The sequence below is a fragment of the Harpegnathos saltator genome, unplaced genomic scaffold, assembly GCF_003227715.2.
Source record: "Harpegnathos saltator strain DR-91 unplaced genomic scaffold, Hsal_v8.6 scaffold374, whole genome shotgun sequence".
NCBI lineage: Eukaryota > Metazoa > Arthropoda > Insecta > Hymenoptera > Formicidae > Harpegnathos > Harpegnathos saltator.
In genome coordinates, this window is record NW_020230177.1 from 625,679 (window position 1) to 639,994 (window position 14,316).

At 42.2% G+C, this 14,316-nt stretch overlaps 3 protein-coding genes across 7 annotated transcripts in view; 2 read left to right on the forward strand and 1 right to left on the reverse strand.

The window, feature by feature from the left end:
• Window positions 1-2,482, forward strand: Tim10 (translocase of inner membrane 10). 2 transcript variants are annotated; one of them, XM_011151466.3, is made up of 3 exons: window positions 1-184; window positions 538-760; window positions 830-1,156. In XM_011151466.3, exons 2-3 carry the CDS (start codon window positions 723-725, stop codon window positions 996-998), a joined length of 207 nt encoding a protein of 68 aa, XP_011149768.1. In that variant the 5' UTR covers window positions 1-184; window positions 538-722; the 3' UTR covers window positions 999-1,156. The 2 variants fall into 2 exon arrangements, with proteins under 2 accessions (XP_011149768.1, XP_011149760.1); XM_011151458.3 differs by adding an exon at window positions 2,303-2,482 and having other exon boundaries at window positions 3-184; window positions 538-1,045.
• Window positions 1,662-4,456, reverse strand: Rcc1 (Regulator of chromosome condensation 1). The gene is made up of 6 exons (XM_011151444.3): window positions 4,300-4,456; window positions 4,104-4,187; window positions 3,427-3,806; window positions 2,978-3,344; window positions 2,626-2,898; window positions 1,662-2,458 (listed from the first exon to the last, which is right to left on the reverse strand). Coding segments are annotated over exons 1-6 (1,296 nt in total). The 5' UTR covers window positions 4,301-4,456; the 3' UTR covers window positions 1,662-2,267.
• Window positions 4,457-6,857: 2,401 nt separating this feature from the next.
• The window catches only part of LOC105189402 (hemicentin-1), a 194,145-nt gene continuing 186,686 nt past the window's right edge, over window positions 6,858-14,316 (forward strand). For 2 of the 4 annotated variants that reach the window (XR_003113173.1, XM_025300546.1), the window contains exon 1: window positions 6,860-7,453. Coding sequence is in view for 2 of the 4 variants with exons in the window: in XM_025300546.1 (XP_025156331.1) it covers window positions 7,399-7,453 (55 nt within the window). In the remaining 2 variants the exon portion in view is untranslated. Of the gene's footprint in view, window positions 7,454-14,316 lie in introns of all 4 variants that reach the window. The other 2 variants (XM_025300545.1, XR_003113175.1) reach the window with 2 other exon arrangements.

Sequence of the window (14,316 nt, forward strand, 5' to 3'; positions counted from 1 at the left end):
TCTAATCGGATTCGAAACTACATTAACTACGGTAGTTACTAATCCGGATTAACGTTGCCGTGTAAACGTAGTTTCTAATCGTTATTCTGCGTGTGACAAGAGCCGTAGATAGTCGCACACGTGTAATAACGACTTAATACCCTTTCCTTTCACGTTACGTTGGTCGCGTGGTACGCTCCTTCAGGTATATGCATTTTCATTACTTGTTTTTGAATTATGCTTAGTAACATTTAAAAAAATATGACTTTGCCAACTTGGGCGAAAGTAGGAATTGGATGGTAGGTCTACATTGATATAGCGAATAATTCCATCGAATTATTTTTATTTACTATTTGCAATATTCAGTGTTAATGTTAACCTTAAATGTTATAAAAATATGATCATTATATCAAAAGTTCTTAATTTCGTGTTTTTAAATATATACATAGATTTGCACATTAGTTCTTGCACATAGTTTTAAAATAATCTTGGTTTTTGCATGTACTGTGTACATGAAAATCCACGTTTTAGAGGAATAATATTTTACGCCGTTTGCAGGGTCATAGCTGCTGGTGCAGGATTTTACGCATTTGTATTATCAAAGAATGACATTCATTCTAAGAGATATGAGATTATGAAATCCAGACAACGTATAAAAGAATCAAATATTGTAGATTAATTAATTATTAAGAAATAAAAAATTCACAGAAGAAAGATATAATCAAAGCACAATATTAAAAAAAATGGCAACATTACCACAACTGGATGAAGATAAACTTAAGTTAGTACAAGATTTGGAAATAGAAATGATGCAAGACATGTATAATCGTATGACATCTGCATGTCACAGAAAGTGCATAACTCCAAAGTATACCGAACCTGAATTAGGCAAAGGGGAGTCAATATGTCTGGACCGTTGTATTGCTAAGTACTTAGATGTTCATGAACGTATCGGCAAGAAACTTACACAGTTTTCTATGCAAGAAGCAAAATTACAAGAGCAGCCAAAGACAAGTTAAGTTAATCATCTCTAGTTGCAACTGAAGGAGGTTTTTTGTAACCTCTTGTAAGTTAACTATCTTAATTTTCTTCAAATTATATATTTCAGAAGAATGTATAGTTTGTTTGACTTAGACTGGACTAGAGAGAATATAATGTTCTGTATTTTATTATTAGTAGTAAATTGATAATAATAAAATAAATGGATGAAATTTATAAAATGCAAATTTTTCTGATTTTATAATGTTTCAGATATTTTATTTTAATATTCTTTTTCGAGATAACATATGTATTATTAGGTCAGTCAAAAAGTTTGGTTTAACTTCTGAATAAAATTTAACTTTATTGTTTTCAATCAAAATGAATTATTCATTAATCAAGTAATTGCTGCTATCTTCTCTAAGCATTCGGCATTCATTTGCTTTTATTTATAGACATATATAAAAAACAATCTTTTTGGTTGACTTAATATTTTACCAATATTTGCCTTACAATATGCATGAAATAAAAACATTGTTTCACAAAGTTTATATATTGAAATGATGTTTAAATAAATTAGTATATTATTTATATACAAACGATTTATTCTGCATGAAAATACAAGTATACAACGTACAAAATAAAATTAATGATCATTGATGCAACATATCTCTAAAAAACATACAGTACAAACAACATGCATATTATAATGGCAAATTTTACATTTATTCTTTGTCAAACTTAAGCAACATAAGTTTCATTATACTCGTGATGATTTGTTACATTATTTAACATTTCTTCTGATTATTCAAAATATAATCTCTCGTCCTTCCAAAGTACTTACTTGTGTATGTATGTGTTATGTATGCTTTCTTAGACACAATTCTTGATCCGTAAATCGAACAGTTTATTTACTAGGAATACATATGTAAGCAATAGTAAGGTAAAAATAAGGCAAATTCAAGTAATTAATATTAATTGTCACAAACATGATGATAATATCCATGGCAGCACGACAGATTATGTACAAATTTCGATATTGTAATTTCAGAGAAGAAACCGAAACTTAATGAAAAATTTATATTTTTTTTCATCATACTTCTACTTTGTGGCATGATACCAATATGTAAAAGTAGTAGAAATAAATCAACTTTTCTTTTCTGCCCAATTAACGAACAGTAAACATCTTCAAATGTCCAATATTTCAAGATGTCATGAATATAATATATTAGAAAATAAGTATAAAGAGGTTCGATTTATTTTTACACATAAGTATCACACATTGATATCCATGCAGTTTTATTTTCATGTTAACCGGCGGTTTTATCTTTCACTGGACGGACAGTTGCCAAAGCCAATGTGTGTTGACCGCCGCCAGTGACACGTACCACGGTCTTGCCATCCAATTGTCTTCCTTTAACTAATATCGGTTCTTCAACGTCAACTTCCTCCCCTGTGCCAAGTTGTCCACTGGTGCCCATACCCCACGAGTATAGTTCACCTAATAAAACCATTTATATATATATATATATATATATATGTCAATCTAAAATTCATTATGCAATGTATATGTACATTAGAACATATATTTTGATCCAACTATTTCCGAGAGCGTCATATATTTTATGTAAAACGTATAATTACATGTATAATTTCACATCACATTACCTAATTCTGTAACTGCAAACGATTGTGCGCTACCTACACCTACATGGATGCATTTAGCGGAACTTAAAGCAGGGACTAGTGTCAACTCTTTTGCGTCCGTACAATTAGTTCCAAGACCAAGACGGCCATATTCTTTGCGACCCATTACGAAAACTTGCCCCTCGTCATCCAAAGCGATGGTGTGGTGTTGTCCACTACTGATATGTTTCCATACTTTACCACTAAATGTTTTCGACATTTGTGGGTGAAAATGAGTGGCGGCATCCTTTAAACCTGAACATTTATAGCGAATATACGAGTAAATAAAATCGAATAATATACAATTTTTCTCAAACATTTGTTTCTGTCTTACCGATTTGATAATAATTATTTAGACCAAATACATATATATCCCCTTTTTGGCTTTCTTTGGCGAATGTACAATAAGTTCCTGCCCATATATCGGCGAACTCAAGCTTCTTACTAACTTTGAATTCAACCAGGCTTGGTGTTAATAGTGGGCCCATTCCCTGTCGGGTATTTCTACTAGCCGTTCGTGCGGCTACTCTTCCTAGTTGTCCCTGTTCTCCACATCCGCAGGTATATACACGTCCACTTTCACTAAGTAACACTAAATGATCAGCACCCGATGCTATTTTTACTACTTTTATATTAGGTAATATTTCTATTGGAAGTCGCTCGTTTCCCTTTAATGTTAATCCCATGGTACCATGTGAGTCCTATAGTTTATAAATCAATTTATTATCTTATTCAACAGAGATGATTTTGTTGAAATAAATTACAATATTAAAATAAACATACCCTAAATGAACCCCAAGCAAAAGCTCTGCCATCTTCTAACAAAGCTGCGCTATGCGAGTCTCCTGCTGTTACTTGAATGGCTTTACCAGGTAATTCAACTGTACCTGGTACTGTCTCAGAGCCTTCTTTGCTGGTATCTCGTCCAAGTGCTCCCTCATCATTACAGCCAAAAGTCAATATATCTCCTGTTTTCTTTAAGCATATATTATGCATACCACCAGCTGCTATTGCTATAATATCTTGGTGATCTGGTATGACTGCTGGACGCATTTTTTCAACAACATCCTCTCCTAAACCAAGTTGTCCAACATCTCCTTGTCCAAACACAAGTATAACACCACCCGTCGTGAGTGATTGTAAGTCGGGTTTTATAATTACATCTACAAAATACACATGTTCTAATTGCTTGCTCAGAAACAGCTTCTCTGTACATGAACAATATGCGTCGATTTCAATGAGAATTCGCACGACTTTCAGAAACATCAAAATCTATATTTCTAACAACAATACAAAAGATTGCACGGAAAATTGTATTTTTAACGCTCAGAGGTAAAACCATCTATTTTGTTCAACGCATTCGCGGTTATATAGATTATAATATTTAACATATAGTGGTATATGCTTGGGTAAAGGAGGATTCTTAATAGAGAGTAGAAACTAACGAGATGAATTTGTACCTGGCTTTTTCTTGATTTGCTTCGGCGCTTTTTCCGTATTCGTTGGATCTTCAGCAGTCCGTTTCTTCGCTCTCCGTGGAGGCACTGTAACATAATTTTAGGTTATGTTTACGAACGCACCCATAAAACAGCTATTATGACTGTCACATGCGACTCGGGGAATGCTTTTAACATTGTTACTTATTTGCGTACTTACTCTTGTAGATATTTATTGTAGATCGTGAATATATATCGCCTTTCGCTCGATTGGCGCCAAAAGTTACAATGCTTCGGCTTTTACGACAGTTGCGCAACTCGCGTAAGAACACGATACAGACCGGTTTCCACGGTCACTACAGCTGCTTGGATGCTGATACTCAATAGCTAGAGGGTAGGACTTGTGCAATACGACGAACTATTACCCGCCAAAAAACCGCCATCTATTCCAACGATCTCGAAGTTTATCGTAAAAAGTTTCACATGTGCAAACGTTCGCTCTCAAAAGTATTGTTAGTAGATCTCGTAAAAAAGTTCATATTCAAAATAAATGAGAGTATTCTGAAACGTTTTTCTAATGCTGCACTTATATGTAAGTATATATACCTTTGGAATTACTTTTATATTTTCTGCGTTTCTCTTTTTTTCCGCGGCTTTCTCTCTCTCTCTCTCTCTCTCTCTCTCTCTCTTTTTCTCCTTCTCCTTCCCTTCTCATCCTATTTTCTTTTATAGCTTTTGAATTCGATCGAAAAGTTGTTTACCAAGTTGATTTTAAATTTAATAGTTCTGCGCGTTCATACAAACTTAAGTTTGCTCGTAAAAGTGTTATGGCCTAAGGAAACGGCTAACATTTCATAACTTCTCACAGTAAATTAATAAACAAAGGCGAACGCAGTTTTTCGTAAATATTACGGTGGATTTTCATAAAACCGTCTGCAGCATGATGAGAAACTTTTGGATTCTGCGGTTTAATATTCCTGACGGTTGCCAAACTAACATTTTCTGACGTGGGAAACTTTCTCTCTCTCTCTCTCTCTCTCTCTCTCTCTCTCTCCCTCTCTCTCTTTCTTTCTCTTTCTCCTATCAGAAAATATTAAAGAAATTTTCAAGATTACACAAAGGTGTATCTTCTGCTTTTTTAAGATTACAACGTAAGATTAACGACGACTTGGAACATGTAAATTCACTTAATTATCATTACTCGGCACTTTCAAGGACTACTTTTCGCTCGTTGGAAAGTCTAAAAAGCGGCAGAGAATTATTTTTGTGATTCTCGCTACTTTGCATTTTTCATTGGATAAAAGCTCACGAACGTTTGTGCGCTCATGTGCACTATTTCATCAAAGGATATGCGTGTGTAGTCAAATTTTATTTCAATTTGCTTCGGTAAGTAACGGGTAAAAATATATTTTAAGTATATAGTAGTGATCCTCCCACCATGGTAATATTTTAAAATTACAAAAGAGCAAACATGTATCGCATCGCATGTGTAATAACGCAACAGAGAATTAATTATTGTCGGTTATAATTATCATCGTTATTATTTCTTATGCCATTATTTGATCTCATTATTCTACCATCCAGTTTTATTATGATATATTACAGGCAATACATTTGTATTATATATTTGTAACGCTTTGTAATCGTTTCGGTAATATACATTAAACATGTTGCGACATCAGATACGCGTTCCGTGTTCCGTTCTAGAAGTCGACGATTTCCGCCAATCAGATACGTCTGTACTACTCGTGCTCATAACTTCAGCGTAGCGGAAGAACACGTCACTACCGGTACGAGAGTCGCAGGCAATCAACTATGGCGGCGCGAGTACGTAACGGTCAATGATGCGGGTTCTGTTTTCGGTGAGTAACAATTCGAATAAAATCCGCGTGCACGCGAAAAGACCGCTCGCCGAGGCGAATAAAACGATCGGCGAGCGCGTGTGGTATAAATCGAGTCGCGTAAGTCACGCTAAAGTGCTCTGTCGTTCGTTGAAATATATGCTACTTTACTCGGCGCCAAACATGGCCGCGCGAAATCGCGAAAGTTCACTTCCGCAAGAGATCGCGTATCGAAAATGGCGCGATCTCGGTGTCAGCGCGAGTGTGCGGTATTACAGACGCGTAAGTTGACGCGTAACTTACGATTTAGAGTGCACAATAACATTCTTTCCTGTTCGATTCGCATAATCGATGCGAAATCTCTCGCGCACCGAATTCTGGAGACGCGAATGGATCGCAAGGTTAGTTACGAGAATAGTCGACGTCGGCTTTCCACTTATACTTTGAACGAGGGATCTCCGTTAACGTTAGGGTTAGGGTTAGGTTAGGTTAGGTTAGGTTAGGTTAGGTTATCGGCAAACGCCGGTCTAAGCACATGATACATCGAGCTTTCCGTCCGAGTTTCAGCGTACGTTATTCGATTCTCGCACACGGTGACGTAAACACGAAAGAGGCAGCCGTTAATGTCGGGCCGATGTGTTTACGCATTCGGCTGACGCCGGTGATAAACACGGAGTATTAACCATCGTGGCCCGGCGTCCTTTGATGCCTGTTTCTATCATTCTTGGTTACCTTGATCGGCTGATTCGTTTCCGTCGGAACCGACCAAACACATCTGTCGTCAATCAGAATTGACAAATGCGATTGGTCAATTCCGATGGAAGTGAACCAATCGCAGTAAATAAACCAAGTTGATAAAAACAGGCAAACGCCGAGATCGTAACACAGTTCTCTCGCTGCCGTTCGTGGGAGAAGACGTGAGAGAGTTACTTCGCGCGCGCGTGTGTGCTCCGAGTGAAGCGCGAATTAACGCGCGACGGGGATGACCGCGAGGGCCGTTCAGGCGCGCGTGATACGACGGTGCGGGCGAGGGCACGCGCGGAAAGGGGCAGAGGGTGCCGGCCGGTTATCAGAGGGGTCGGAAACGCGGAAGCGCGCCAGTCGACGGCGAGACTTCGCCCGCGCAGCTTCACTCTTTCTCTCTTACCAAACCCACCACCACCCCCCATCTCCTCTCGTCGTTGTCTCCGTCCATCGTCTGTCAGTTCGCAATAGCCCTCTCCCCCCGTGATACTCTCTATATCTTTCGTCGCGCGAGTCGGATATAAAATTCGCTCATTTTTGCACGTAGCATTTCTCTCTCGCGCGGAACACCCGGCCGAGAGTGAAGACGAAAGTCACGTGGCGATCGCGTGGACAACGCGGGTGAACAAACACCGCCAGCGAGAGCGTCATCGTTCGGAGAAGGAGAAGAGTGGAAGAGAAGAAGATATCTTCGCTTCCGGGCCGTTGGATGTAGAAAAATCGAGGAACACACCATGACGAGGTCGACGCGCCGATTTCTACTCTTACTGCTGCACACGCTGATTGGCGGTGAGTACCTATGCATTATATATTGTTTTTTCTTGGAAGACGCGTATGCGAGAAAAAACGCTTCGATAGCGCTCTCTCGCGCGTCCACCGATATTCGCTATCGTTTTTGTGTTTGACACGTAATAATCACTGGCTAAATCGATCGATGCTTGCGATCGGTGAAAAACCGATGACTCTGTCGTCGTGTTAGGTCGTTACCAGACGATTCGCCAATTGTTTTTGTACGAAAGAAAAAAGAGGCAAGTATGTAAATTCAGGTTAGGTCGCTATCTGAAGAGGCAGGTGGGATAAATAATAGGGAAACATTTAGCGCAATACTCTCTGGCGCGTCCGTACAACCGCGCGCAATGAACATTAGACGAGAAAACTAATGAGATCGCCGCTAAATAATACACGCTCGCGGTACACACCGAGCCCAAAACACGATATCGGCAGCGCGAGCACGTTCCAACGAGTTTATAAATAAAACACGCGCGCGCGCGAACTTGTTGTCTGACACGCGGCTATCAAAGGTCAACGATGAAAATTTACTCCGCAAATACCCCGGCTGCGGCTGACAAAACGTCACGCCGCACGTAAGGTAACAAATTAAAGTCGATTTGTGAAATAAACTCGCTGTGTTACACAATCAAGCGGATAAACGACGCAACGTGTCGCTTGCCTGATCTCTCTCGTTTTTACTCTCTCTCTCTCTCCGCCCTGTTCGTTTTTCATCCTTTCCCGACGTTCATGTCTCTGGGCGATGCGATTTCACGAAATGGTTCACGACTTGTTGAGCCACCACCGTCTCTCTCTCTTTCTCTCGGCTTGCGAAGGGAAGCGTGCGCCAAATTTGCGCGAGACGAAACAAAGATTTCGGGGAACGGAGAAGCCTGAACTTTGCGCCGTCGTGCCGTGAAGAACGCACGTTCGCGCGACGAGAGAGTGGATTGATTTTCTTGCTCGGTCGAACCTGTATCAGCATTTTCTCAATCAGTCTGAGTGGTTTGTCGCGGACGCGGCAAATGTCGCGACGCTTGCCACCGACGCGTGTGTTGCGCGTGCTTTTAAGAAATACAATAGCGGCTTTCGGAGAATCGTTCGAGCAAACGCGCTTCGTCGCTTGTATATAGATGCACACACATACACACACACACACAACACACACACACACACACATACACATATATATATACACAGACGCACATATGTTCGCCATCCGATTCGATGGACCGAGTTGGCCGATGTCGTCGCCGTGTGAAATCGGGAAAGCACTCGGAATATTAAAGGGAGAGGGTGGTAGGCTGTACACGAACGGATGCGCGTAACACGTTCGCCGCATCGCACACATTGCCGCGTGTGTGTGTGCATTTTTTCTTTCTTTTTTTACGTTATCGAAAAATAAAAACCGTTTGCGTCACGCACCGAAGCAGCAAATGCGAAAAAAATGTAATCTGTATTTTTGCCGTAAGAGCGTTATGCGTGCGTGAAGTATCGGGATATAGGCGGCGAAACGAGAAATAAAATCGCTACGTGGTTGCGACTCGCGGCAATATTCGCTCGCGCGGTATTCGGGAATCGTTGTTGTTGCTTTCATGCCTCGCACCGACCGGGCTAATGTTCTTTTTTTTTTTCCTTTGCGGACCGATCTTATATACCGTGCATCTCTAATGTTGTAATGCGTGCGATACTCTTCGTTGGAATTTCGCGCAAACTGTCAAATATGCCGTTTCCCCGAGAGATTCGTCGAGCCGGGTAATTGTGATCGGAATAATTCAGCGAGGTGGATGCATTCGCGTAGAAAAAAGTTGCGAGCTACGTGCGAGCTCGCGTCTCATTTTCGCGGTTGAATCACGAAATGCCCGCAGAGAGAACGCTTTCCCGCGTCCGTCTCTTTGCGCGCCCTCGAAAAAGACACGTTTTCGCTCTTAATGTCCCTCATTCGTCGCGAGTAGACGTTTATTCCGTCTTCCGTTCCGGCACGCCTCAAAGCGTTTTAAGTTTCTCGTTTGCGAATGGAATATGACGTTTGGAGTTGATGAAAGAGAGAGAGGGAGAGAGAGAGAGAGAGAGAGAGAGAGAGAGAGAGAGAAGGAAAGAGAGAACCAGTAAAAAATTACCGAAGGTCCATCGAATGAGCCGCGTGGCTCAATGACGTCGCGTTCGCCTGTTTTTACTTATCGATTGTGAATTCTGCGAGCGTAATGAAGAGCGAAGCTCCATGGGTTTAAAAAATCTCCAGTACATATTTTTCCTTTCAACGAGTGAACGCTTTGCGATTCGCATTCTAATATTCGCTCGTTTAGCGGTATACGTGGCCGTTTAATTCCCAAGCTGTGTAATATCATTGTGCACGTACACTCAGGTGTATTACAAACGCGAAGCGAAGGCGAGTCGAACGCGGGATGGTAATTAGGAAAATCTCCCGGTACTTGTATCCGGTGTAAAATGCACGGAACGTTTCGGTCTCTGCGGATTATCCACCTGAGGATCTTCCGCGAAGACTGGATCTCAACGTACACCGCAACGTTTCTTGAATTTTACGCTGATTGGAAGTCACTTCCTCTCCCTCCCTCTCTCCCCCGTTCTTTGCGTATTTGCGATTCGGCTTTGATAACAAGTTGCTCGTTCACGTTTCGTTGCAAATTCGCCGAACACGAATATATTTTCACCGGGCTTGGTCATTTCGATCGGGATTTTCCCGATCGCGACTGTCGCGACTGTCTGAATCTCAAAGCTCCTAATGAGTGGCCACCTCTAACGCTAATTGCGTTGGGATGCGGTTCTTCTTTTTTCGTTTCATTCCGCGTGTGATTTATGCATTAAACGGGTGCAAAAATGTATCCCCCTTGGGAAATTTGAAAGAATTTTTTCCCCGGCGACCTTAACTCGCTGTCAGTGGTCTTGACGTTCGCTGAGGTGTCCGAGCGACTCGCGCACGACGCATTGCACGTGTGCGAAAGCGGAAACGGCGCGAGTGAAACAAAACACGAGAAAAAAAGACCGCCGTTAACCCAGTTTCTTCGCTATCAATCATCACGCGATATTCCGTGGCGTGGCGGGCGCTGATAGAATTTCTGATGGAAATTGAAGAAAGATAGTCGCGCCCGCGCCCCGCTCGACGTCGGAATTATATCAAATGTTCCCAGAAAATCTTGCGTTTATGCAACGAAGCTTCGCGGACGAGTGTTTTGGAGAAATCCTTTTCAATATGAATTTTTTGGCAAATTTGCCACCGACATCGGCTTGCACCGAAAATTCGGCAGGGCATCTCTTGTGAGTTTCGGTATTAAGAACGCCGAAGAGAGAAAACAAATGAGCTCGTCGATAATCTTCAGCAATTTTGAGGAAAATATCTTTTTTTCATTCTCGCGACACGAATCTTCAGATTTTTACCACTTATCGTTTCATCAGTTTTACTTTTCCGCTTATTGCTCTCGACATTGCGACTCAATTCATTTTTCTTAGTTCAGCATCATATTTGCAGCAATTGTGAAATATGCGGAACATACTAAATAAAACGAAGTCGTTGGCAAAAATTGATATTGCATGCGATAAATTAAATATTGTTCGTAATATGCACCAAACTATCTGTATTCTTTTTTTTTTAATATCTTTTTTTCATGCACAAAAGGTGCATAGCAGTGGCTATTGTCGTTTCAATTTTAATTTAACTTCGCGATGAAAAGCCTAGCTGTGTTTCCCCTGCCGAAGCATATTTTCACATCAAAGCTCAATCGTCATTATAAACTCGAAAAATCGAGAAATGTGTTATTTTACGGGCACGAGATACTCGGACGAATTTGACAAACGAACTAACGCGGAACGCTCGTCGTGACACATCAATACGAGCGAAACAACGTCAAAAAAATACTAGTGATAGTAAATAAAAAACAGTTGGGATGTAGTCAAAAAAAATTGAAGAGAAAAACGAGTACGCGTGCGCATTAAATCGTAAAGCCACGCGAAGCGATAGTGACATTGCCGAGTCGAGCTTGCTTCGTCAGTCGCGCGATATGCATCACGAAACGTCGAAAGAGAAAAATAAAGGGAGAAAGAGGAGGTAGGATGAGAGCGAGAGGCTAAACGCCAAACTATTCGCGATGGTAAGAATCGCGAAAACGTCGGGGTCGATTATTAATCCTCTCGCGCCGCGTCGGATCGCGTTTTCCGCGTGAACGCATGCCAAATCGTGCGAACGACCGACGGCGTTCCATCCCTTACGGAAAAGAGAGATCATGACATGTGACTCGTCGATTCTTCTCGTCTTTCGTGGCCGTGAAAAATGCGTTTGAGTCGCGCAATTAACCGCGCGCATAAACGGCAGAACGGCAGGAGGTTTCTTAAATATGACGGAGATATATGATCACAAGATTTTTTGACAGAACGCTTAAGAATGTCTACTTACAGGATTTTCAGCGGTTCCAAATAGGAAAAAAGAAAGGAGAGAAATAGAGAGAAAGGGAGAGGAGGACACGTAGAACACTCGGTGATACGACGATATAACCTTACAGTTACTATCTCGCGATTTATAAACAAAAGCTCGCCCACGCTGAATTGCAACGCTTATCGATAATAGTCGCGCTCGATGAATATTCGAATATCGTGTCGGAACTTTAGTGATCGTATCCCACACCCCTCTCTTTCTTCTTCTTTTCTCTCTCTTTCTCTCTCTCTCTCTCTCTCTCTCTCTCTCTCGGGCGTTTAAGAAAGCTCTTTCTCGCTTGTATAGTTGATTGCACGATGGCATTCGACTGTATCGCGCTTGCGACAAACTAAAAGAATCGGTGAGTCGCGTGTCATGAGCACTCCCCGTTGAGAGCGCGGAATTATTCAACAGCCGCGCCGTACAACGAGCACCGTTCCCGTCCCCGTGGTAGAACGAACGGCCGTCCCGTTCGATGGTCCGCACGATCGCCAAGAGAGAGGAACAAACTCGAAGGATACATACGCCGGGACGCCGACATCGACACGCGACACGCGCGCCTGCACGCTCGCAATCAGAGCGCGGGCGCGCGGAATAAAAGGGTCAAAGCGAAAGCCCGTTGTAAAGCGCATCCCTATAGGAGAGAGGAAAAAAAATATGGGTGACCCGGTTTCCCCGTCGTTATCAATCATCGGCCGGGCATATTCGGCGCGCGCGCGCGCGCCGCTAGGTAGCCGCCGATAGAAATTTCGCCGACAGCGAATCGCGCGCGCGCAATATTTCGCGGCTCGCGAATGTGCGCGATCATGTATTTCTTCTTTTTTTCCTTCCTTCCTTTTTTTTTTTTTTTTTTTTTTTTTGGAGAAAGCTGGAAGTGCATTTTTCGCTCGTCCACCTTCCCCTTTCTCTCTCTATCTCTCTGTCAAAAAGTTACGCTCGCCATCCATTACAATCGGATCACTTCACGCGCGTATATATGTCTTTCTTTCTCTCTCTAGTGCGCGATATACCGTTAGGTTGGATGCGACAGACAGGTCGCGAATAAAAACAGTAATTTACGCGAGAGCACATAAAAGGAAGCCGCGTACGCGCGCGCGTGTTCCGTCTGGCTGCATCTCAAAGTGCGCACAGAGTGACGCAAAGCCGATCGTTAATTGTATGTGTATGTGTGTGTGTGTATGTGCGCGCGCATGCACACGTGCACATACGTGTACGAATGCGAATATGTACACGTGAGATCTTGATAATATTCGTAAAAATAATATTCGTCGCATTTGCGGGAGTCCTACGCCGGCAGGAAATCGCATCACGTCTGCCGGAGCGCGTCATTCGTCGACTACCAAATCGCAACTTCCGCTGTACGGTCCACACAGCCTGCGGCCGGCAATTTGTCGATCTTCTGTGAACGAGGGCTGTAACGCGCCGATCGATAATGAAAACATCAGTTCGACGGAATTTCATGTTCTTTCTGTTTTCCCCTTCTGTCCCACTCCTCCCCCCTATCTGTTTCTATTTAGTCGCGTAAATCGGATTGCCACGTTTTGCGCCCGTTGTATTACAATAAACGAAGCAGTTGTTTTACAAATTTATTTCCAACGGTAGATAACGTTTCTCACAGCACTCGATATTAAATAATCTCGCGCTAGATTTGCGATAGATCGCGAGCGCGTCAACGAGGTGAAGCATTGTTGAATACCGGATACAAAGATCGCCCATTAACGCCGAATTTGCAATAAATGCGGAGGAGAGATCGGAATGGTTAAAAGTTTATGCCACTTCGTGATCGTTCACAGAATAGTGATTGGTATAGTGATTGGAATAGTGATAGAATTGGCAAATAATATTTATTTTCTAGAGGGCCAAAGTTTAGAGTCAATGCAATCTCGCGATCGTCCAGAATTCGTAAATGATATTTGTTTTTCATGGCGTAAATTTTCTTGCGCAACAATGCGTTACATATTAAATATTTTGATAGACTCAAACGCGATATATACACACGATACGAAGAACAAGCGGCACACGATATGCGTGGCTACATGAAGGAGGGGAAAGGGGTAAACCGATGCTTTTTTAATGGAACTCGATAAAGAGTCGGTAATGCTCGCTAATATTCATCGTAATCGCGAAAGATATTCATCGACAGGCGTGATACGTTCGACAGAGGTGGACGGCGAAGCGATGGCGACGAGGGTCGCGAATCGCGAGATTTCCGGGCTGTGTGGCATGACGCGGATGGTTTTCTGATTGACGAGCAGGCGCGGCGCGCATATCAAAAACAGTATTAATTAGCCGTCGAATTGCCGTTGATTTTCGACAAAGCGGCCGCGCAGACTGTTATAACGCGGCTATTCGTTGAGAGCGGCCGTGTTTATCAATTAGCCGCGGTGCACATGGTTGCCGCCGCGTTATGCGCATGCATGCATACAAAAAGTCGACGAACGAGCCAATTGCATTAATA